The sequence below is a fragment of the Tachysurus fulvidraco genome, chromosome 2 (assembly GCF_022655615.1).
Source record: "Tachysurus fulvidraco isolate hzauxx_2018 chromosome 2, HZAU_PFXX_2.0, whole genome shotgun sequence".
NCBI lineage: Eukaryota > Metazoa > Chordata > Actinopteri > Siluriformes > Bagridae > Tachysurus > Tachysurus fulvidraco.
This window is the reverse complement of record NC_062519.1, coordinates 23,803,326-23,828,056: the sequence shown is the minus strand read 5'-3', so window position 1 is coordinate 23,828,056 and position 24,731 is coordinate 23,803,326. Positions and strand designations below refer to the sequence as shown.

General features: G+C 39.2%; 3 protein-coding genes across 4 annotated transcripts in view; all 3 read right to left on the bottom strand.

Moving 5' to 3' along the window:
- Nucleotides 1–4,335: 4,335 nt before the first annotated feature.
- Nucleotides 4,336–11,051, bottom strand: slc35e1 (solute carrier family 35 member E1). Its single transcript, XM_027170045.2, has 6 exons — nt 10,634–11,051; nt 9,886–9,956; nt 9,508–9,645; nt 8,877–9,002; nt 7,942–8,187; nt 4,336–6,302 (listed from the first exon to the last, which is right to left on the bottom strand). Exons 1-6 carry the CDS (start codon nt 10,959–10,961, stop codon nt 6,087–6,089), a joined length of 1,125 nt encoding a protein of 374 aa, XP_027025846.2. The 5' UTR covers nt 10,962–11,051; the 3' UTR covers nt 4,336–6,086.
- Nucleotides 11,052–12,327: 1,276 nt separating this feature from the next.
- Nucleotides 12,328–20,896, bottom strand: LOC113657911 (mediator of RNA polymerase II transcription subunit 26). 2 transcript variants are annotated; one of them, XM_027170074.2, is made up of 3 exons: nt 20,589–20,896; nt 14,606–14,680; nt 12,328–13,843 (listed from the first exon to the last, which is right to left on the bottom strand). In XM_027170074.2, the coding sequence occupies exons 1-3, from the start codon at nt 20,670–20,672 to the stop codon at nt 12,368–12,370; spliced, it is 1,635 nt and encodes a 544-aa protein (XP_027025875.1). In that variant the 5' UTR covers nt 20,673–20,896; the 3' UTR covers nt 12,328–12,367. The 2 variants fall into 2 exon arrangements, with proteins under 2 accessions (XP_027025875.1, XP_027025876.1); XM_027170075.2 differs by lacking the exon at nt 20,589–20,896 and adding an exon at nt 17,659–17,698.
- Nucleotides 20,897–22,638: 1,742 nt separating this feature from the next.
- smim7 (small integral membrane protein 7) overlaps nt 22,639–24,731 on the bottom strand; it is a 4,387-nt gene continuing 2,294 nt past the window's right edge. The window contains exons 4-5 of the mRNA XM_027169670.2: nt 23,553–23,643; nt 22,639–23,129 (exon numbers count right to left, since the gene is read on the bottom strand). Of these exons, the coding sequence (XP_027025471.1) occupies nt 23,114–23,129; nt 23,553–23,643 (107 nt within the window). The 3' untranslated portion in view covers nt 22,639–23,113. The remainder of the gene's footprint in view (nt 23,130–23,552; nt 23,644–24,731) is intronic.

Genomic DNA, 24,731 nt, shown 5'->3' with positions numbered 1-24,731 from the left:
TTAAATAGTAATGTCATCAAATGTAGATATTAGGCCTAAAAGGGTGTCAACATAACTGTAGTTTTTGCTACCTGGGCTTAGTATAGGCTTTTAGGGACACCCAGGCAGCAAGAGTGAATCATGACATAAGCCCATATAATGATGACAAAGAAAAGCATGAAACCATCTATGTGTACAGGAACAGTGTATACTGTAGGTTTAATGTAAATTTAGGACTGAAATGTTTCTCCCTAATCTGTAGTATTTGTTAGTATTAATATTTGTTGTGTCAGTCAGCTTTAAGGTCGGGTCTTTATCAGCAATGGTTTGAGGACACAGACAGGAAGGAATTAGTGTTGGGTCTGTGGTGGGCTCAGAAATTGAGCTGACCCATTCATTCCTCAGGAGCTCTGGTTTGCACAATTATAAACTGATGCAGTTAATATTTACATTATTTACTGTCCAGTGTCACCCAAATGTGTTTAAATGGTGACAATAATTTCTTAAGTGCCTTTTGAAACACCTTGACCTTAATCTGAGAACTGATCAATTTGAGAACCCAACTGATATGTCTGTAATTCCTGAATTTCGGAAAATCAAGAAGCCAAGTTCTGACCTCCCAAACAACCCCAGTAAACAACATACCCAGTGGCCACACACGGGCGAAACCAGTGATCATTACTAATTATAATCAGGGTTCGTCACGGATGGCTCGGACTGTTCCCTGCCTGAAGACCAGGGTGACGTTCTGGCAGGCTTTGTTTATCTCTTGTCCCCATCCTTAATCCATTCCTTGTGTCTCACTCCCTATATATACTAGCTGCCTTGTGCTTGTTGTACGAGTCCTTGTTGTGTCACCTGGTTTCTGTTTAGTGAATTCAGTTGCCTAGTCTTTTCTTCAGTCTTTTCCATGTGTTTGTAGTTTTGTTGTTTTTCTTAATAGACCCCCTATTTTCATGTTTCCCCACATTTGGGTCTGATTCCACTCCGAGGCACCCGTCCCCTTAGAGTATTACTGCCTAAAGGGTCCAACGATGTTTAGAATTAGTCTCGTCTTTTGATGATAGCAAAGGACGGATGGGTCTTGCTTCAGCATGGTGCGTGTGGAAGATGAACGGCTCAGTGGTGCAGCTTGGGGCCAATTGGGGGTTAAGAGGAAACCCAATGTATCCTGTAGTTTGCTCTTGACTTTCTCATAGTACTCATTTACTTTAGATAAATGTCACCTGGTTCTTCCTACAAAACACACACACACGAGCGCAGTTCTCAGGAATGACTTGCCAAAGCACAGACTTGGTCCCTGCTTTTCTTGCCCATCTCGGTGCCTGTTCACTGAGAAGAGTTTGGAGTGCTTAAATATTTGAGAAAGGGAAATCTTCACTTCAATTTTCACCCCTTTGACCTTAATCCTCTGAAAGCTCTCCTCTCAGAGCTGCCCAAACTATTTAGATGGTAGCACTACTTTACAATGTGATGCCTGTATCCAATTCTAAGCTCCCTGACACAACATGGCCAAATCAGTCACTAAGAGTACTTGGAAAGAATCTTTTCCTTTTTGATACTTACAGACCAGTGGTGTGATCAAATCCCACAAGTCCTGGTACAATAGCCTTTTCATGCTTTTCAGCTGAAATCCAAATATTCTCTTTATAATTTTTCAAAAATGCATCTCGTATTAGACACAAATTTGCTTGTCTTGGGTCGATAGTCTGTGGGACATTTGGCTCTCTCGAATGAGCTGAGACCGACTCTTCTCGTGAGTGTGGACTGTGCTGCACAAAACAGCTGGGCATTCATCTTCGACACCTTGTAGCTTTGGCAATGATTGTTTCAAAGACTGAGTTTGATGCTTGAATTATTTGAGGCCTGAAATTTCCTCTGAACATTCAACATTCTCGAAACTTCCTACATGTCATGCAGAGGAGTGAGTTCCAAAGTCTGAATGGATGCATTCAGCAATCTCCAGTGAGGTAAAAAATAACTGTATATAATAGCTGTGTACATGGTGGTCCCTGTTTTAGTTCTATAGTCCTCGACTCAATGTGATAATTTATTTACCACCGCTATCACATCCCATTTTCCTTGCCATGGCAAACGTGTGAAGTTTGAATCTACAGTATATCCAACCCGTATCCATAAGACCACACTTCTAATGCAGGAGCATTAGCAACATCAGGGAGGATCGAAGTCGCTGTGTGACAGGCTTACCTTCTTTTGGAGGGTTTTCAGGATTTAATGGCTGTGAGCTTGACAGAAGTAAAACTGTATGGAGTTTTAGTTGCTGAATCAGCTGATGCAACACTTTGAGCTTAATCTTTGTCTGTGGAGCGATGAGCCTTAACCTTACAAAACAGCCAAACAGGTTGGATATTTACACACTGGCCAAAAATTACATACAAATAAGGCATGTTTGATAGATGTCCCTGCAAAAAGACATGTTGCTACCAAATACTTCCAGAATCAGGCACAACACCAAAGCCGTATTGGCCGTATCGTTGTGGTACAACTGCATCCATGCATCCATTCAAAACATGGGCTTAACCATTTGTGAACAAAATCATGCCTGAATTTCCTAGAGGAATCTCAGAAACGCTTGACAGTGAGATTAAGAGCATTACACAATCACAATCTCCCCATACACTCTACACTATCTTGAGCATCAGACGTTGCAGCCATAATTAGCAATAAAGGGTTATTGATCTTAGCCCGTTTGCAGGGTAATGTTGGATGCTGTGAGCGTTGAGCCAATTGCGCCATCTCTGGGCAGTCATCTCCCGTTCATGCAGTTGGCTGCAGATAGGCTTACAGCAGACATAGCTTTAAAAAAAAATGCTGTGTCAGTACAGCAGGAGGATGAAAAAGAGGAGGGAGAGGAAAAGGCATTTTCTTAAGCATTTGAGAAGGAGCCGACATGTCTAGTCCCACCCAGCGGGCCAGGCTAAGAGCCTCCAGAAGTCAGAGCACATCTCTCACTTTGCTTTCTTGTCAACTTTCTTTTTAAGAAGTGCCCGCTTCCAACGTCCCTGCTTATGGCGATACCGATATTGTATCACATAGGTAATAATGATCTGGGTCGTCACAGCACACGGACAAAAGGTCTTCCTGTTCTTCTGACGATGCCGGAACTGTAATAACTCTTTATGGATGGTCAAAGGAAGTCCTGAGGAATCAGGAGACTAAGATCCAGACATGTCAGCCTGGACAGTCCATAGTCAAAAGATCAGTTGAAAACAGAGGACTTTCATACCGAGGTGTACATATAAAGGACACACTCAAGACCAATTAGATAATCCTAAAGGCTGAAATAAGAGAAAAAGAGAAAACCATGAACACCTCACCAAAAACCACACTAGTGAGCAAAAGACACATATACGTAAATAATTAAGTTGAAATCATGCTTTAGAGTCTATACACTCTAACCATTGGCCAGGTTATTATCCATCTACGTATTCCACGGTAAGTATAGGCCTTGATTGTGTCATCTAATTATTAATTCTTTACATCGCATCTCAATTAACTTAATCAACAAACAAGAATTGTCATGACCATAGTAGTCCATGAAAGACCAAAACTCTATTAAGCATCTTACAGTGAAATTAAATGGTTTATTTTATTATTTTTTTTAAATGCACCAGTCCTTACTGACAAAAACACACATTTACACACGAGTCCACTAGTATCATTTGATTGGCACGGCCCGACTCTTTATATCTCAGAACTAAGGACATGTCATATCGGGTCACGAGAAAGCATTGGGTTTGACTTGCTACTGAGTTTGTATTACATGCTTAGCTCTAGCGGTATTTCGATTCTCCCCCACACACAAGAAGTGGCCTGAAAAAAAAAACATGTGAGGATCCTCACACTTATTGGTCTTAATACTTCTATGCTGTTTGCGGTAGTAACCTAGTGACATTCACCACATATGTATTCCATTTCAGTCACCCTTTGTCTATATAAATATATCTCTGTATGTAGAATTTCTTCCATCGATTTCATTATTCAAAAATACATCCCATGAAGTTGACCTATTTAGCTTGCAAAACATCGATGCAGGGTAAATATAATGTAGCGTGACGTTTACAACCCTGTAAAAAGCTTTAGATGGGAAAAAAAGCATGTCATGAATTTAACCCAATTTCCCTGTAAAACCACAGACGTAGCAACACAAAGACTTGCTGCACCTTCACTGTATCTAACACCAAGGTCAAATGCACCAGCTTCCTGCAGCTCCTTCAACATAATCACCATACAAATAAACGTGCTTAACTTTTCACTGCACCTTCACATACAGTAAAAAGATAGAAGCCTAAAAAAATACGAATAGTCTTGCAGTGCAAGGAACAGAAGATCATCTTGAGTATTCTCACAACCTTTAATTCATTCATTCACACTCAGTAAGCTGTTTGAAAAGAACACTAAAACCCCACATGAAGTGTTCAATCTGCAATTGCACAAATCTTTAAAAATGACCAAACCCTGGTGGTATTTTGTTTGGATTGCATTAAAAAAAGAATTACAAAAACCTCTATAATTGCATACGAAAAAAAAAAAAAATCACATTGAACTGTTCCTCTAAATCTTTAGAGAAGAATTTACATGCTCTTTATTAAACATTTGTGTATAACTTCCCGGCAGTCAGACACGTTCGTTTTAACCGATGGTGGAGCCGTTTTCCTCGATTCAGACAAAAGCAAACATCTACAAATGAATTCTGAAAGCTTTATGAAGAAGAACCGACAGTGAATACTTGTGCAAAAAGAAAAACATTCAACAGAATTATAGCTGTAAATTAAATATTCTGGAAAAAAAAAATTACACTTATAGACTATAATTTATGCATCACATCTTTCCTTACAAGGCCATCGAGTGACAATGATAGACTGAGGCAAACGAGTGACAGAAACAGTAGATGTTGCCATCCATGTGTTCTTTTTATATATCTATTAAAAAACAAATATATATAATCCTTCTACCAAACTATACTACAAGTACTATATGCTACTTAAAATGGATTTGACCGTAATCCAAATAAAATTTAAATCATGTCACTTATGCGTCATCTCTTGAGGCAATCCCTCAGAGCCTTAAACATTCAGCTACACATGATATTTTTGCAAAGAACACATCTTTCTCATGATCATGTGTAGAAACATTTCCAAAATACAACTGAACGTGCGTTCCGATGAGAGATTCCTTATAGTGTTTTAAAAAGAAAAAAACAAAAACACGACTATTGTCTTTATTTACGATGAGAATGAATGTATACGACGCACTGAGGAATAATATGGCAACCCGAATGTACTGAAGACTGTCGTGGTGAAGATTGTAAAATTGCACTGCAGCTTTCTACCAAAGAAGTGCACCTATTCAGCTATAGATAGGAAAGTTATAGATATATTCAGTTATCTATAACATCTATTTCATTCAGCATTACATACAGTTCACTCACCCAAAACAAAAATAATAAAATAAAACCCTTGCCCGCTAAAGTCCGAAACATAAACAACACAAATGAGCCTAATTCCTATGGGTCCGTATAATGATTTGTACTGGCGCGCAAACACTGATGACCAAGAAAGTACCGATCACGTCAAGAGCATGCCTTTAACAGGCATTACACATTCAAAAAACTCCATGATATGCCTCATCCAGAACCTCTACAAAAATAAATACATGAAAATATTTACAAATAGAAGCACTATTCCGAATTATCCGAATATAGGAAATTGTCTTCTATGGACAATCATAATGCATGTTGTCCCAGTGTGTAGCAGTTAGAATGTCTGAGGCATTGAAGGAGAAAAAACAAATAAACAAACAAACAAACAAAAAAAAAACTCGAGAGCAGCCATAACACCTTCAATTCATACCCAAAACAATAAAAGTGAACATTATGATGTTTAGCCCACAAATGTATTCCACCAAGGTTGATTTGCACCCTCAATTCGTGAGATTTTTTTTTTGTAAACTACTGGAAAAAAAAAATTAAATAAAATAAAAATTTGAGTGAAATAAATACGAGGATCTGGCACAGAAAAAGCAAGTTCCATACTAAATACGGTGTCCGTTTACAGTTAAACAGGTTGATTGATCAGTTTGTCCACTTAGACGACGTATTGGTTGGAGGTGTAGTTCGTTGTGTAGGTTTGCCTGCTGTACTGAAAGTGGTCGCTGATCATGTTGGTCCGGCCATACTGAAATTCTGAGCCTTGTTTCGAGGACACCGAACCGTTAGACTGAGGCGCGTCGAATGAAACCAAGTCCTGTGAAGCAACTGGCAGCAATTTCTTCTTTGCTTCTTGGCTGGTGTCATATTTCGCCTGTTAGACAACATGGAGCAAAGATAATAGAGTTAAGGGATCGTTTTTACATTCAGACATTTCTAATTCCATTCTAATAAAATCTCAACAAAAGACTCTTTTGACCCTGAGGACATTTTAATATTCCCATATGAAACAATCTTATATAGAAGATAGTCCTAGAAGAAAACCTGCTCCTGTCTGCAATGGTTCAAGCCCCAGTATTGTCTAGGCTCTAAACCCTCTCCTCTGACCACAGCTTCCTAACAAGCTAGAAAATACAAAGGAGATCATTTAACTATACTGTAATTCGGACATGACAAAGACTTTGTTGTTCTTTTTCTGGGGCAGAGGCTCATCTTCCAGCATTACAATAACCATACAATGACAGAGCCTAATGCCCAAGGGTTTAGAATGGCCTGTTCAGGGCCAGCCCATAATCAAATTGAGAATCTCTGACAAGGCATAAAAAATGTAAAACTGTAATTTAAAATAAATAAATAAATAAATAATCCACTGAAGTCCCTTTCCAGTCTAAAGCCCTATTCGGACTGGATTAATTTTACGTGGGGACGTGGGGGTAAAGAAATTATTACCAGAGCTTCTCTGTGATTTTAGTCCCGTCCGAATGTGCCATCTCGTTAATCATTACGGACAATATTACTATTCGGACGGGACTAGTTTTACGTGGACTAATGTAATTTTACCTCAGGACGTCTGTAATATTAATTGTCCAATACGCACAGGACAAGACATCTCAGTAAAACTAGCAGAAGTGGGAGGGGAAACTCGTTTTACGCACCACAGTAACCTCCTTGTCGTCATGTGCGTATGACGTCGCTTCCTGTTATCACGTACGCAAACAGACAACATGGCGTCTCCATGCTTGAAAAACGCGCCAAAAACTACTTTTAAACAGGAAATGACGGAATTTTACCGTACATATTTACAGCGAGTCTATTCGGACGGGATTAGTATTACCTGAGGTAATTTTTCCGGACCTTTTTACAGAAGGTAAAAGTAATCTTTACTGACATTGTCCGTAATGATTACCGAGATGGCGCATTCGGACGGGACTAAAATCACCGAGAAGCTCTGGTAATAATTACTTTACCCCCACGTCCCCACGTTAAACTAATCCAGGCCGAATAGGACTAATGTCAGTAAAGATTACGGCGACTTTTACCTTCTGTAAAAAGGTCCAGAAAAATGACCTCAGGTAATACTAATCCCGTCTGAATAGACCCGCTGTAAATATGTACGGTATAATTCCGTCATTTCCTGTATAAGAGTAGTTTTTGGGGCGTTTTGCAAGCATGGAGGCGCTTGAAGAAGCATTCGGTTTCGTTGCGGACGTGATAACAGAAGGCAACGTCATACGCACATGACGACAAGGAGGTACTGTGGTGCGTAAAGCGAGTTACCCCTCCCACTTTTGCTAGTATTACTGAGATGTCTTGTCCTGTGCGAATTGGCCAATTAATATTACAGACGTCCTGAGGTAAAATTGCATTACTCCACGTAAAACTAATCCCGTCCGAATAGGGCTTAAAATGTAAAAGTACAACATGGGACAAATACTTATATAAAGCTTTGTATCCGTGGGCTAATTTTTAAACTTTATATTTAGGCTTGAAATCTTGACACCTAGGAATCTTACCTTGTTATATAGAAAGACACCAAGGATGGCAGTCATCATCCCCAAGATGTTGGACATGCTGACAGGGTTTCTCAGCATCAGTAGCGATATACTGATTACCATGATCCTCTTTGTAGCATTAGCAACCGCGTAGCTGAGGGGACTGACTAGGTTCAACACACTAAAGGCAATCATGTTCTGCGCAAAGTTGCAGAAACCACTCAGGATGAGCAGCACAATTGTTCCGCTCCAGTTGGAAACCTCAGACTATGCGTTTAAAAAAAAAAAGAAAAAAGAGGAGAGGAAAGACTGTTATAATCATCACAATAGAAATATTACAATGCTGATTTATACAAATATTCCAGTGAACTTAATTTCATCCCTCGGGGATTATAAACCATTTGTTTTAAATCACGGGGGCAGGTGTAGAAACGGACTGGATAAGGGAAATAAAATGCTTGGGGTTGTTTTCACATTTCTTCTCCAAACAAAATTCATTGCCATCAGTATGGTAGTAATAATATTTAATTCCACAGTGCAGTTAAATCAAATCTGATTGTTCAGAAGGTGTTGGTTAAATTCTGAAAGAAATGATTTCATGGAATTACATGTGACATTCTCTAATAGATAGATAGATAAGTTATAGTTGTTGGTGAATTGCTTTAGGGTAAAAAAAAATTCCCCTAGATATTACGATGATAGAAAACTTCAGGGTAGTAACTTGATGTAGTCTTATACTTTACTATGCTGTGCACATCCCTGTATAATTATTTCTTAATTTATTTAATACACAGTCTTTTCATTTCGATCAAAAGCAAGGAATATACCACATACTCTATTATACACAAACAGTTTATGTGACAAATAAAATCTTCAAGCAAATGAATTATTCTTAATATCTGGTTTATCATAAAGGACAAATGTCCACAACTGGCTGTTTAATGTCATCTACTTACAAAGTCTCCATCCACCAGAAATGAAGACAGGTCAATTAAAATCCAAGTGGGCAGCATGAACAAAACTGCATTGAAGCCAAGAGTGTTGAGCAGATGGAGGTGGTGTATCCTCGTGTCACGCAAAACCTAAGACATGCATACAGCTTTTACAGTGTTTACTAGGATGCAGCTTTAATGTAGTAAAACACACAGTACTCTACATTTAAGCAAGATTAAATCTAAAACATTTCACATTTTCATAGATCACAAGTATGAAGCATTACATATACATCTGAACATGTTGTATTTATTCATCTCCCACAAGACTAATTGACTTCAAACAAAATACAATACGCAATACTAAAGTACTTAGTGCTCATAGAAAGACACACAATTACACTTCCAGCATTTGGCAGACACCCTCATATCCGGAGAGACTTACATTATCTCGTTTTTATACAGCTGAACAATTGAGGGTTAAGAGCCTTGCTTTGGGGCCCAACAGTGGCGGCTTGGTGGCCCCAGGATTTGAACTCACAACCTTCCGATTTGGTAGCCCGACACCTTAACCACTAGTCTACCACACCAAATACTAGCCAACTACCACGGCACTGACTGATCAGATAACAGACCATTTTTTTGAGTAACTTACCTTTTTTGAGAATATGTTTTGCAAAGAGAAGCAAAGCGTCGCCGCCAGAGCACTGACTAATCCCGACACATCAAACGAAAGCTCAGTCACCGTGGCCAAAAGGACACCACCTATGATGGGTATGAGAGAGACGTAGACCTACAAAAGACAAACAGGTCTTAAGCTTCTGAAGACAATAACTGAAAAAATGCACAATACAATACAACCTAAGGTCACGGTAGAAAAAAATAAACACTGATCATCGGTATGAGATTAACAAAGCTGGGATTGATGCAACAGGAAAGCAAATTCCACCAAATGACATGGAATACGATGATCGAAACAGCTTTAAACGTATAGACATATGTATATGTATAAAGATATATATTTAAATCTTGCCTTTGTGGTTTGCTTCTCCTTCATAATTATCCGTGATAAGAGCACGACCCATATTGGCATGGTGGCTTTTACTGTACAAACAGAGAAAGGAGAAGTTATTTCTACACCAGTTGTAGAAATTGTGAAATACTTGTGATGCAACCTGACAGTAAAGAAGTAAAGAAAGTTCAGGTTTATTATCACAACACTAGTTTATTTATTTAGTTTTTAAACCTAGTTCCAAACACAAACAGTGCTAATGTCTTGCAGATGTCTTAATAACAGCTGGAGTCAACACGACAACATGATGGGCTTTAACACCTTCCTCTACCTGGGCAGGTAAATGGTGTTTAAACTCAATTATGGCTGTTTATTCAACGCTCAGAGACAAAAAAACCCAAACAAAACAAAAACAGACCTCGACGTTTTAGCTACGTTTCAATACCGGAAATAAAAAAAAATCCTGTTTAGCACACGAGCTAATTGCAGCTATGTGGCTCTGGTGGTGGATTTCTGCCAGCTGTTCGTTTACAAACATACAGTTTTCAATAGTTAAATAAAAATCAAGCGAGTCCTGATGATAATAATAATAATAATAATGAATAATAAAAAGATAATCTACTGCTAGTGTCATTTTCATTCAATCTTAAGACAGTTACTTAAGTAGTAACAGCCTCCGTGTGACGTCACGATAGCAACATGCTAACTAACTTAGCTAGTGCGCTCGAGACAAACATAAAGAAAGACGTAAATAAAACGTGACACTTACCGGTGTGAGCGTAGGACACGGGAACTTTCCATATACTGAAGTGAGCCGACACAGAAGAGAAATATTTACCGAACGCCAAAGGCAGGATGTACCAGCGGTAATATGTGGCCGGTAGCTCACATTTCGGGACGCCCCAAGCGCGCAGTAACGGCGGCAGGAACAGCACGATAGAAAAGATGTGGAAAAGCGACACGGTGACCGGGTACGGGAAGCCGTTCAGGATGATTTTATTGATGACGTTGCCGCCTGAGCTGACCGCGTACCAGCATGTACAAAGGAGCGCGATCCGAACCGCCTCCTTCGCAGGCGGACGCTCGACCGCCGCCATCTTCCTCTCCGAGTGTCGGTATGAGGCGCTGCTGAGGCTGCTGCGCGGAGCTTCTTGCGTACAGCTCTAACCTCCTAAAGCAAGCCAAGGAGGGGCGGAGAGAGGATGGGCGGGGAGAGGAGGGGCGGAGACAGGGGCGGGGAGAGGAGGGGTGGAGAGGAGGGGTGGGGAGAGGATGGGCAGAGAGAGAGAGAGAGAGAGAGAGAGAGAGAGAGAGAGAGAGAGAGAGAGAGAGAGAGGAGGGGTGGAGAGATAGATAAATAGATATACAGACAGAATCAGAGAGAGAGAGAGACAAATAGAAAGAGTGTGAGAGAGAGCAAGAGAGTGATAGAAAGAATATGAAGGAGACAGAGAGAGAGAAAAATAGAAAGAGTATGAGAGAGACAGGGAGAAAGAGAGTTTGAAAGAGACACAAAGAGAGAGAGAGGCAAATAGAAAGAGTATGAGAGAGTATGAAAGACAGAGAGACAGAGAGAGAGAGAGAGAGAGAGAAACAGTATGAGAGAAACAGACAGAGGAGGGGTGTACAGATAGATAGATAAATAGACAGATAGATGGGGGCTGCCTTCAATGCTGTCATTTCCTTTTATATTATTTTGGTATACATGATTTTAGACAGTATAATTTTCTTATATAATATATTTTCTGGCCTCCCACAAAATAAACACCAACATTCATTCATAGTACTGTCTGGTGACAGCAGTTTTATTACCAGTAGCAGTTTCTACATTACCACAAAATACAGTTATTATTTAGTTATCCTGCCAGATTAAGAGAGAAAAGGATGATACAGTCAAGATACCGCTCTGTTGAAAATGGTTCCCTAAACTCAGAGATTCAGTGTTCTGCTTACTTCCAGAGATTGTTAAACTGTTGTGTACACAACCGATTTTAGTTTTTCCAGATTTCACGCACGCTGCATTAGATTCCAACATCATTTATTCATTCATTTTAAGTAGCCACTTTATATCGTTTGGAGTCATGTACGTTGAAGGTAAACAAGTGTCCATAGTACGTTGTTGTCAGGCAAACCGTATAACAGCCGTATAAACACTAAACCACGTGGTAACGATACTGAACGAGGACAAACAGCACTTTGGTCAATAAAGGATACGAACTTCATGTTGCCTTTAAGAATACTTAATCATTTAAAAAGATTACAGACTACAAGTGCATATTGTATTTCATGGCACGCTCTTTGTCACGGTGCATGCATACAAACACACGCCCTTCTATTGTTAGTCTTATTTTTTTTTATTTCCTTTTATAAAAACAAGCAGAACAAAATGTTATAAATAGATAAATCATTTTATAAAAGGAGTTATTACAGAAGCACATATCTGGGATGGGAGTAAAGACCACGTGAGATCCAGAACAATTTTATTCTTATTACAGAAGATTTTTTAGTCAATACAAACATAGGGAAGAATATCAAGTTTACTTCCATCTCCATACATGTCTAAAGATAAGCATTCCGTCCAGCCGTACCACTGGCCTCGGCTGTCGTAACAGCCGTTAACTCCAGGCCAGTGCTTATTGTTTATTTTGTCTACGTCGTCTGTTGTGACGTCTCGGTTTATTCCTGGCAGATTAGTTTCTGTAACGTTTTGCACCTGGACGTACGTTTTGCTGGCCTCCCTCATGTTGTCTTCCTCACATTTCAAGTACTCGTTCATAAAAAAGTGCGCCCCTGGGACTTGATTCCCGGACGTTTTTAACAGATTGTTTTGGAGGTTTAGGTAATATTTGACAATTTCATTTTGTGACATATCTTTCCAGTTCATCTTGTGCAAAGCGCTGGGTGAAGATTCAGAAGGGCTTTGCTTCACGTTCACCGATTCGTTAACATCCGCTGCTGGATTGTGTTGCTCTTCAATCTGATTCACCGCTGAAGGTCTAATTTGTAACGTGAGGGGATCAAAGGTTAATTTACGATTTTTTACTCGAGCGGGTTTACACATGTCGTCCGACGAACGTCCTTCCACGTTGATGGCGTAGTCTCTCGACTGAGGCTTCCTCCTCTTGCCCTCTGAGGTTTTGATAATATCTTTTTCTGGTTCCACGTTGGTAACCTCGCTGAGTAAACCTGGCTGAAGCCGTGCTAAGCCTTTAGACTTGTTCTGCAGGTTATTCATTTGTTCAAGCGTCCTCTCGCTGTTTAGGAGCGATTCCTTCTCTAGGTGTGACAGGTCCTTTGATTGATAGCACTCGGTGTGCACACCCTGAACGGAAGAGTGCAACGGCAGTGCAGAAAGAGTCTCGGATTCAGAGGCAGAAAACGACGTTGGCTGCTTGCTTGGTAACGACTGCTTTACTGATCTAGGACTCAGGTTGGTGTAGTGACTGTGGGATTTGTGCTTTACTTTCTCATCAGCTATTAAGTCTCTTTGTCCCTGCTGTTGTAATACTGATTTTCTGAGGATTGTAGAAGCAGCAGTTTCTTTGTTGAGTTCAGGAGAACTAAATTGAGTTTTTATAGCACTGGTGTGTATCTGAAGATCTTCTGGACCATCACTGCTTCCACTGGCTGTTGACAGTGCAGATCTTTTTGTGCCCTTTAACGTTGCTATGTTCTTTTCCACTTTTTGCTTACCTGTGTGTTTAATAGGGAAGAATTTGTCAGTACTTAAAGTGTGGATACTGTGCAAAACTGGCGTCTTGTCATTATCTGTTGCAGTCTGAGGAGATCTAGATACAGGCAATGGCTGTGACCGGTTGGATCCCACAAAAGTGCTTGAAAGGTCCTTTGGCAGTACTTCAGGTTGCTGTGGGTCAATCAGTTTCTGCCAGTTTCGCAGGAGCTTTTTTGCACGCTTTGCCAGATCCTCATCTCTGGTCTTCTTCCTCAAGTCATTGATCATCTTCCCAAGCCGTGTTTCCTGTAAGAACAAAACACAAACTCAGTTGAGCCAAAATCAATGATGTGGTGGTGCAGTGCAGCCAGTTACCACCACCGAAATGTTCTTCTATTACAGTAAAGTGTTCCTCTGGCACTGCAGTGATTTGTGACCGGTCATAATGTTTCATTTGATAATAAACAACACAGGCGATTTACAGGCGAACACAGGGACGGCGGCTTAGTGGTTAGCACGTTCGCCTCACACCTCCAGGGTCGGGGTTCGATTCCCGCCTCCGCCTCGTGTGTGCGGAGTTTGCATGTTCTCCCCGTGCCTCGGGGGTTTCCTCCGGGTACTCCGGTTTCCTCCCCCGGTCCAAAGACATGCATGGTATGTTTAGTGGCATCTCTGGAAAATTGTCTGTAGTGTGTGAATGTGTTAGTGAATGAGAGTGTGTGTGTGCCCTGTGATGGGTTGGCACTCCGTCCAGGGTGTATCCTGCCTTGATGCCTGAGAGAGGGGCTCTCCGTGACCCGAGGTAGTTCGGATAAGCGGTAGAAAATGAGTGAGTGAGTTATAGTGCGTTGTTGAATAATGTTGTTGAATGTCTAAGACACAGGTTAATTCTTCTCATCATGTGCTTATCATCATCAGCTATAAACTCAAAAGAAGCCACTCTTATTTTCCACCTCATTTACAAAGTGCAAACATCTAAGACTGAGACCTAAATGTGATTTAAATTCAAGCTAGAACTAAACAAATCCTTCAGATTCGAAAATCCAACAAGATCTAAACACTCCTCACCTCAAGTGCTTCCTTTGTGATGGGGAACTTCTCTAGGATGGAGATCACATCCAATACAGCCACCATATTGCTAATCTGTTAAAAGACACCATTGGGTTAATGTTTGAACAATCTTTGTTTATCATGCACATTTATTAGCATTTATTACTCCAAGCTAGTCAGGATACAGTCATGTCGAAAAAAAAAGGACACCCCATGAAAGCCTGTTTTTTTTTAATTATTATGTTAAATAGTTATATGGGCATTTTATCTTTATTTTAACAATTATGGAAGATTCAAGTAACATGATTAAACAAATAAATCCAAAGAAAGTTCTTTTTTCTGTAAAATGTCATTTTAAAAATAAATCTGAGTTCTTAAAATGACCAGAATGACTTACAAGTGGAACACATCAGGCGCAAATTATTAGAACATTGTTACAGAGCATTTTGAAGGAGGCTTGTTATATTTACTTATCACCATGGTTGATGCTTAGGAGTCTGAAAGGGATATAAAAAGATCTCAAAAGAATTTGTAATCAGCCATTCCACTGTCTGGAAAATCTGCAAGTTGCAAGGTCATATATCAAAACACTCAGCCCATTGAGGGGAAGTGCCTCACGCATGTTTTGGTCATGTCACGTGACGTCACGTGTAGCCCCGCCCCCAAAATAAGCGAAATCAAAAAGTTAGCACAACATGGACGTGTCATATATCAAAACACTCAGCCCGATGAGGGGAAGTGCCTCACGTGTGTTTTGGTCACGTCACGTGTAGCCCCGCCCCCCAAATAAGCGAAATCATAAATTTTGCACAACATGGACGTCATATATCAAAACACTCAGCCCGATGAGGGGAACTGCCTCACGCGTGTTTTGGTCACGCCAGGTGACGTCACGTGTAGCCCCGCCCCAAAAATAAGCGAAATCATAAATTTTGCACAACATGGACGCGTCATATCAAAACACTCAGCCCGATGAGGGGAAGTGCCTCACGCGTGTTTTGGTCACGTCACGCGACGTCACGTGTAGCCCCGCCCCCAAAGTAAGCGAGATCAAAAAGTTAGCACAACATGGACATGTCATATATCAAAACACTCAGCTCGATGAGGGGAGCTTGCCTCGTGCAAGCACCATTCACATTTCTTCAGGAAATGTACCGTTCTAGTTATTTACTCATCACCATGGTTGATGCTTATGAGTCTGAAAGGGATATAAAAAGATCTCAAAAGAATTTGTACTCAGCCATTCCACTGTCTGGAAAATCTGCAAGTTGCAAGGTCATATATCAAAACACTCAGCCCGATGAGGGGAAGTGCCTCACGTGTGTTTTGGTCACGGTACGTGACGTCACGTGTAGCCCCGCCCCCAAAATCATAAATTTTGCACAACATGGACGTGTCATATATCAAAACACTCAGCCCAATGAGGGTAAGTGCCTCACGTGTGTTTTGGTCACGTCACGTGCCGTCACGTGTAGCCCCGCCCCCAAAATAAGCGAGATCAAAAAGTTAGCACAACATGGACGTCATATATCAAAACACTCAGCACGATGAGGGGAGGTTGCCACGTGCAAGCACCATTCACATTTTCTTCAGGAAATGTACCGTTCTAGTTTTATTTACTTATCACCATGGTTGATGCTTATGAGTATGGTATATAAAAAAATGAAAGGGATATAAAAAGATCTCAAAAGAGTTTGTAATCAGCCATTCCACTGTCTGGAAAATCTGCAAGTTGCAAGTGGAGAACAATTAAACATCTCTTAACATGGCCAGGTCAGGACATTGAAGCAGATTCACCTCAAGAGCAGACTACAAGATGCTTAAAGAAATCTCCAAAACCCTAAAATATCATTATGGGACCTACAGCAAGCTCTTGCTACGGTCAATGTCAAAGTGCATGAATCTACAATCAGAAAGAGACTGAAGCACTTTGCTGTCTAAGAAATACATGAAGGAAAGACTAAAGTTTTCCAAAAAACAAAGAGACAAAGGCCAAGACTTGTGGAATAATGCGCTTTGGACAGATGAGTCTAAAGTTGAATTATTTGGAGACGATAACAAAGGGCATGTGTGGTGCAAACCATGCTGAAGTGGAACTGGACCTTAAAACATGACAAAAACATACCGGTAAATCCACAAAGGGCTGGCTGAACAGTAAAAAAAAAAAAAAGGAGAATTCTGGAATGGACAAGTCAAAGCCCAGATTTAGATCCTATCGAGATCTGCGTGGTGATTTGAAACAGACTGTGTGTGCAATAAACCCCTCAAACGTCACACAGCTGAAAGAATTCTGCATTGAGGAGTGAAGGAAACTTTTTTCCAGTCGATGCCAGAAACTGGTAGATGGCCACAAGAAACGTCTCACTGAGGTTATTTCAGCCAAAGGAGGAAACACTAGCTATTAGTTTTTTTAGCGTGACCTAACTTTTTCCTCAGTTGAAATACACTTTTTTGTTGATTTCTTAAGTTTAATTAGTGACAACAAACTGTTTATTTTTTTGTTGTCGTTTACATTCAATTACATCACTTTCATCTAAAGGTACAAATTAAAACACAATCAGAAACTGACATTTTGACATTTAATAATAAAGAACTGAACTTTACAGTGATCCTTAAATAAATGACTTTCAGCAGAAGTCCAATGACTATGTAAACAATAATCAAGTCTTACTCTGACTGTAAGTAGAAAAGATCTATTTGTAGACTATACTGAAGAAGTATAGTTCAGCCTTTTTATTTCCATTGATTGTATGGGGATCCATGGTCATCAAATCAACTGGCTCTAGACCAAAAAACTGGTTTGTGCCAGAGATCTTTAAATACAAAATAAATTTCACTAACTCCCAACCAACACCATGCAATCTATCAAAAATTAGACTCGATATCTAAAATGTGTATGGTAATATTTGATATTTATTCATTTAGCAGGCATTTTTATCCAACACAACATACAACTTAGGAAATACAAGCAAAGTCTTATATCAAGGAAAATACAAATAGCGTTACAAGATTTTTTTATTGAGTATTTATCTGTTGGAGTTAGCGGTAAGTTAAACTTGTTTTTAACCTGCCTAAGTTCTCGCATACGACCCCGCTGCTGCGATCCATCCACTGGCTGCCGGTAGCTGCACGCATCAGGTTCAAAACACAGATGCTTCATCTCAGGGAGTTTTTCCTTGCCGCCGTCACCTCCGGCTTGCTCATTAGGGATAGGGAGATATATATAGTATATAGTATTTTAAATTTAAATTTTTTTTTAAAATTTATTTTAAACTTTAATTGTATATATATCCACATTTATTTTTCCCGTCTTATTATATATTTATTTCTTTTTCTCTCTCTTCTGTTTCCATACTTCTGTAAAGCTGCTTTGAGACAATGGGAAATTGTTAAAAGCGCTATACAAATAAACTGAATTGAATTTGAATTGAATTGAAGCTTGCCTACAAACCCAAAAAGGGACCAGTTCTCTCTTACCTCAAAGCCCTCATCACTCCTCGCACTGCTCTACCAGCACCGCTCCACTGGTTCCACCATCTCTCAGGGTAAGAGGTAAGTATACTACAAGACAATTTTCTGTTCTGGCAGCGAAGTGGTGGAATGAACTTCCTCTAGGGGTCCGGACTGTTGAGTCACTGGCTATTTTCAAACGGCAGTTGAAGACCTACTTATTCATGAAACAGTTCAACTATCACTTCCTTCCCTGTCGGTTGCATATATGTTTACAAAAAAACTTGGAACAAATGTTTTTAGACTCATGGTTTGTTAAGTATGTAACCTAGTGAACCAGAGTTAACGTATCCAATGATAGAGACTCTGGTTAAGGACGTCTGCCAAATTCCGTAAATGTAAATATAAATGCAAGTTGATTGTTCATCCTCACAGGCAGGTCTTTAGTCGTGTTTGGAATACAGTGATGGACTCTGCTGTCTGTTAAGGTTGGACGTTCAGCGAGGCACTGAAGGACAGTCAGTTTCAAGGTCTTGTTAAAACAGACGTCTGGGTTTTTTTTTTTTTTTTTAAATATTTCTGACTTGTTATATTTTGAGCTTTTCATTCCTTGAATTTAAACCAATAAAGAACACATTAAACTTATTTGAGTTATTGAACGTTTGGATTTTTTTTTTTTTGTTTAGGTATTTTCTTGAACACACTGGTTCTCAAAGTGAGGTCTGTGTATTATTTCTCTATATTTTTACAATGGCACAAACCACAAATCTGAATGTCTTTGTCAAATCTGATTTTTTATTAGATTCAGTTTTTACACAAAGTAAAAGACCAAGTTGCCCATGGAGTTCCCTGACTATAATCCACTCTTTGTTTACACACATAACTTCTACCACCTTCTCTTTTTCGAAAAAACAAAAAAACAAAAAAAACTTGCCAATTATAAACTTTTAACAGTAGTCCTCCTTGATTTGACTGAGATACAAGAATCTCAAGCCAAAGTAAAAATTGTGCGTGTTTTCTCTTATTGTATTTATCATATTCTTAATGAGTCTGAGGACATCTGGTCTCAGATGTGGAAACTGAAGCAACCTCACCCTATTTGAATGAACTCAAATGTGCACCTGCAAGTGATCGTCTAAAACGGTTTCAAGTTTCTGTTCAAAAATGCAAATTCATACATTCCAGTAATTATTCTATTTGTGTTTGAAGTACGCAAAAGCTCATCTCCGATCTAATCTGACAGAGCACAACGTGCTGATCATTAGTTACGTGCTCTTTTTTTTAAATTAATGAAGCATTTTTAAAGCACCAAAAAAACAATTTAACTTTGCGTTAATCCTCCAGTTATTTTTTTTTTTACTCTATTTAAACTTATTAAACTTGGCAGTCTTAAGTCTTATAAGAATCTCATAAGAAGGTGCTGACTGGTATAATAATATATAGTATTTAGTTTTTATCCATTTGTTTCTACCTGTGGAATTTATTTCTACATTTGTGGCTTATAATATTCTACAAACAAAGCTGTCAATTTATACATTAATTTGGTTGCTTGTTTGTTTAGGTTTGTTCTCCAGCACACTGGTTCTCAACCAGAGAGCCCCAGGGACGTCGGCGTGATTTCTTTAGAATATTACAATGGCCAAAACCAGAAATTAACGCTCATTCATTTATGATTGTGCTCTTAAATTTGTCAGACATTTTGACTGGTTGCTTGAATGAAATGGGTTAAAAAACATGTTCTGTTGGTGGAACAACAAGCTCTATAGAGCCAAAAAACAGAATCTGGTAGAATCTTATTGTGCACATATAAACAAAAAAGCCTAATATGTATATACAGATTACGCTTGTAAAATTATTCTGTACTAGGGGGCGTTATGCAGTTGATTCTACAGAAAAGCCAAAAAAGGTAGAGATCCACATCTAAACAAAATCCTCTCAGGAACAGGTGTATTTATAACGAAGTCACGTGATACTTTAACTTTACACACAATGTGGAATTATTTGGTAACTTTTTATTATTTTTTTTTAAATATTGACATTGATTTATTGACAGTTATTATGTGAGATATATATATATATATATAAAATTTAATTTAATTATGTGATAGCACATAATAAAATAAAATACAATAATAATTAAAATTAAATAAATAAAAAATACAAACACAGTTAATGGCTATTTCAGTTCCAGGCTGTAATTCCACAAAATGTGGAAAAAGTTCAAGGGGTGCGAATACTTATGCGAAGCTCTGTAAATGGAAATAAATAAATATTAAATACAGAAATGACAACGAGAATAAACTATTATATGAGGTGTTAAAACCATACCATTGCTCCCCCCCACCCATATTCAGGCACCTCAATAGAGGCACCTTAACGGTGGCTGACCCGGAAGTGCTAGCTGAGCTGTTGCTAAAAGTACGAGATAAACATTCTGCGAATATTTTGTTATATTTTAATCGATTTTATTTTAAACGAAACCGGAGCAAACAAAAAAAGTAGTAATGAATAAAATAAATAATCATTGCGTATAAGTGAGCACGTAACTTACGTTGCAGTGAGCGTCAGTAGCCTGAAGCAGCCGGTCTCTGATTTGCTGAGCGGTTTCCGTTAACGACGCCGTTGTCATGGTCATACAGTCAGATCTGACACGCGCACTAAAGCCGAATCTACAGCTGATTACAAGCGCTGTGAGAGATTTAACGTTGTACGGTCCATCGCTGAATACATGTTTCGCATCATTAAATAACAGGAAAGTTGTTTAAGTTAACAAAAGAACGTTTCACCTCGTTATGAAGCTCGTCTCTGTCTCTGTCTCTCTGTCAGCTGCCGAGGCTAAACCAATGGCTATAAACCCAGCCCCCGTGGCATGATGGGTAATTTTAGGCTGTATCCCAAATCGCTTTCTATTGGGCACAGTGTGCACTTCAGTACGCTTCATGTACTATTACGTAACTCTACGTGTAGTGCACTTAAACATCGAGTATAACTGTATTTGGGATGCAGCCCTAAAAAAAAAGCATTTACTCTAGAAATAGAAACGTCCCTCGGCTACAGACCAAAGCGTCTCAGGGTTTCACAGACTGTAACAAATCTAAATGTTTATTTAAAGCCATAAACGTGTCACAATGTATGACTAATAAATCAAGTGAAATTTATGGAATATGCAACAAATAGCAAAAAATAAATAAAAAAATCAGTATATGTTGATGTACTTAATCTATCATTTTCCTTGGCAGATGTTCTACTTTTTTAGGTTTAAAAATAATTATCGGATTACTTTCAAATCCCAAAAAAAGTATAAATACTAGTTTTAATTTTTATTGACTTTACGTTTGTATACCTCTTCTACACCGAGCATGCGCAGTAGACAAGACTTAAGAAGTTTTATAAGAAGATTTGCGTTTCGCCACCAGCTCAAAGAAATCCATGTTAGTGATTGTTAAATGCTACATATATGTTCCCTCTATACAGTTTCATGTGGTTAAAACGTTTAGATTTAAAAAAGCGACAACAAACTAAAAAACATAGCTGTTTATAACTATACACCAAACACTAGGGCGGAAAACATAAAACTGACAGATTTTGCTCTAGACCACATGCTCCGTGTATACTGTAAACATGTTACAATGGATGGGTTGGATATACAAGAGAGAGAGAGAGAGAGAGAGAGAGAGATGGAGGGAGAGAGAGGGGGGACAGAGAGGGAGAGGAGAGGGAGGGGGGAGGGGGAGAGAGAGGGGGGGGAGTGGGACAGAGAGGGAGAGAGATAGAGAGGGGGACAGAGAGGTAGAGTGAGAGAGAGGGGAAGGGAGAGGGGGACAGAGAGGGAGAGAGAGATGGTTTAACATTATAAACTATGCAGAAACTAAGTGCATAACAGACATTTACATTTACAGCATTTAGCAGACACTTTTATACAGAGCAACTTACATTTTTATACAACTGAGCAATTGAGGGTTAAAGGCCTTGCTCAGGGGCCCAGCAGTGGCAGCTTGGTGGACGTAGGAATCAATCTCACAACATTCCGATTGGTAGCCCAATACCTTAACCACTAGGCTACCACATCCCCACAGACTGTATATATCAGTTGCTCTAGGATTTAGCACATTTTTTTGTGATTGTTTTAACCAGAATACTTGCTTTTGCCCTAAACCTCTAATGCAACATGAGTTTTTTTATTCTTTTTTAAAGAAATCTACTTGAACTGGCACAATAGCAATCACAGGATTCTTCTTTCAACTACTACCAATGAAACCCCGTCATTTTTGTCTCTGATCACTGTACTCATACCTACCTAAAGAAGAGGGCTTTTGCAGAATGCACGTCCTGATGATGTCACATAAAACTACAGTGAAAAAATGCTGAAGTTTGCATCAGGTTTTCATTCATTTCATTCAACTGGCAAAATCCTGCATCCCTCCAGGATTTTGCCAGTTGAATGAAATGAATGAAAACCTGATAATAAGTGAAACTAAACTTTCCCCAAGATGTGAATGTATATATGTTTGTGCTTATTTATGGTTGTCTGTGATGCAGTGGCTTCCGAACAAACTACCATGAGAAGTTTTATCTATCTAAAACAATCAGATCACAAAAGGTAATGCAAGTCATTTTTAATAGAAGGTCAGTGTTGGTATTTTGTATTAAAACAGTTCTCATGTAATAAAGTAATCAGAGTCGTATTAGTCATTTTTACTTTCTGGAAGCTCCCTAATTCAACAGAAAAGATCTTTTTTTTAAAAAAAGAAAAAAGAAAAACAGACTTATTTCAGGGCCCTGTTCTATTAGCTGACATTCACATCAACTGACATGCAAATTGAGGCTATATGTCAGTCTTACATTAATAATGACAGCACGGTCAAAATCAGTCCTGAAGACTGAGTGACTATTTAAAATCACCTTTAGTCGACCCATAAGGCTTATTGAATACGATGGAGGAAACGACCGAAGAATAAATTTTTTACTCCAAAGGCCCTTATGAAGGCAAAGCTGGAGTTGAACATCCCAGTACCGAAAAAGTAAAGCCTCGAAGATTGTCCTTGGTGTCACTGTCCAGGTCGAGAATGTAGTGGGTTATGATCCGAATAACCTGAAGACAAAATTAGGGGAAAACAAAATATCAAAACGACAGATATAAGTTGTGTCATCTACCTCATATTTAAGATATTTGCTGAATCCTGACAGAGAGAGAGAGAGGGCAGAGAGAGAGGGTGAGTGAGAGAGAGGAAGAAGAGGGGGAAGAGGGGGGAGTGAGAGAGAGGGAGAAGAGGGCAGGGAGAGAGGGAGGAGGCAGAGAGGGGGGAGTGAGAGAGAGGGAGAAGAGGGCAGAGAGAGGGGAGAGAGTGAGGGGGAAGAGAGAGGGAGAGAGAGACAGAGAGAGGGAGAAACATACAGAATCAGAGAGAGGGGCAGAGAGATAGATAGAGGGGGGAGAGGGAGAGAGATAAAGAGAGAGATAGAGATAGAGAGATAACGAGAGAGATAGATATAGAGAGCGGTCTCTGATACTCACAGGATCATGCAGAACATCATGAAGATGTTCCAGAGAGCTATAAATATGCGGAAGTAGCGCAGACTCAGTAAAAACTCCCTGATGTTTTCACCTGGGAATAAACAGGTAGATCGGGAAGTCATGTTACACTACAGTAATCACACTACAGTAAACACACTACAGTAACTACACTACAGTAATTAAACTACAGTAAACACACTACAGTAATCACACTACAGTAAACACACTACAGTAAACACACTACAGTAACTACACTACAGTAACTACACTACAGTAAACACACTACAGTAATCACACTACAGTAAACACACTACAGTAATTACACTACAGTAAACACACTACAGTAACTACACTACAGTAAACACACTACAGTAATCACACTACAGTAACCTCACTACAGTAATTACACTACAGTAAACACACTACAGTAATCACACTACAGTAATCACACTACAGTAAACACACTACAGTAACCTCACTACAGTAATTACACTACAGTAAACACACTACAGTAATCACACTACAGTAATCACACTACAGTAAACACACTACAGTAAACACACTACAGTAATCACACTACAGTAAACACACTACAGTAACCTCACTACAGTAATTACACTACAGTAAACACACTACAGTAAACACACTACAGTAATCACACTACAGTAAACACACTACAGTAACTACACTACAGTAAACACACTACAGTAAACACACTACAGTAACTACACTACAGTAACTACACTACAGTAACCACACTACAGTAAACACACTACAGTAATCACACTACAGTAACTACACTACAGTAATTACACTACAGTAAACACACTACAGTAATCACACTACAGTAAACACACTACAGTAACTACACTACAGTAATCACACTACAGTAAAACACACTACAGTAATCACACTACAGTAAACACACTACAGTAACTACACTACAGTAATTACACTACAGTAACCACACTACAGTCACTCTACAGTAAAACACACTACAGTAACCTCACTACAGTAATCACACTACAATAATCACACTACAGTAAAACACACTACAGTAACCTCACTACAGTAATCATACTACAGTAATCACACTACAGTAATCACACTACAGTAACCTCTCTACAGTAAAACACACTACAGTAATCACACTACAGTAATCACACTACAGTCACTCTA

Bases quoted from the DNA above. Each gene is read 5' to 3' on its own strand.
- slc35e1 (XM_027170045.2), bottom strand. From the start codon at position 10,961: ATGGCGGCGGTCGAGCGTCCGCCTGCGAAGGAGGCGGTTCGGATCGCG. The intron at 9,957-10,633 runs GTAAGTGTCACG...CTGTTTGTACAG, and splicing joins CGTGTCCTACGCTCACACCG to TAAAAGCCACCATGCCAATA. The intron at 8,188-8,876 runs GTAAGTAGATGA...TTAAACGCATAG, and splicing joins TTCTGGTGGATGGAGACTTT to TCTGAGGTTTCCAACTGGAG.
- LOC113657911 (XM_027170074.2), bottom strand. From the start codon at position 20,672: ATGACCATGACAACGGCGTCGTTAACGGAAACCGCTCAGCAAATCAGA. The intron at 14,681-20,588 runs GTAAGTTACGTG...GTCTTTTAACAG, and splicing joins CTACTGACGCTCACTGCAAC to ATTAGCAATATGGTGGCTGT. The intron at 13,844-14,605 runs GTGAGGAGTGTT...TTGTTCTTACAG, and splicing joins TCACAAAGGAAGCACTTGAG to GAAACACGGCTTGGGAAGAT.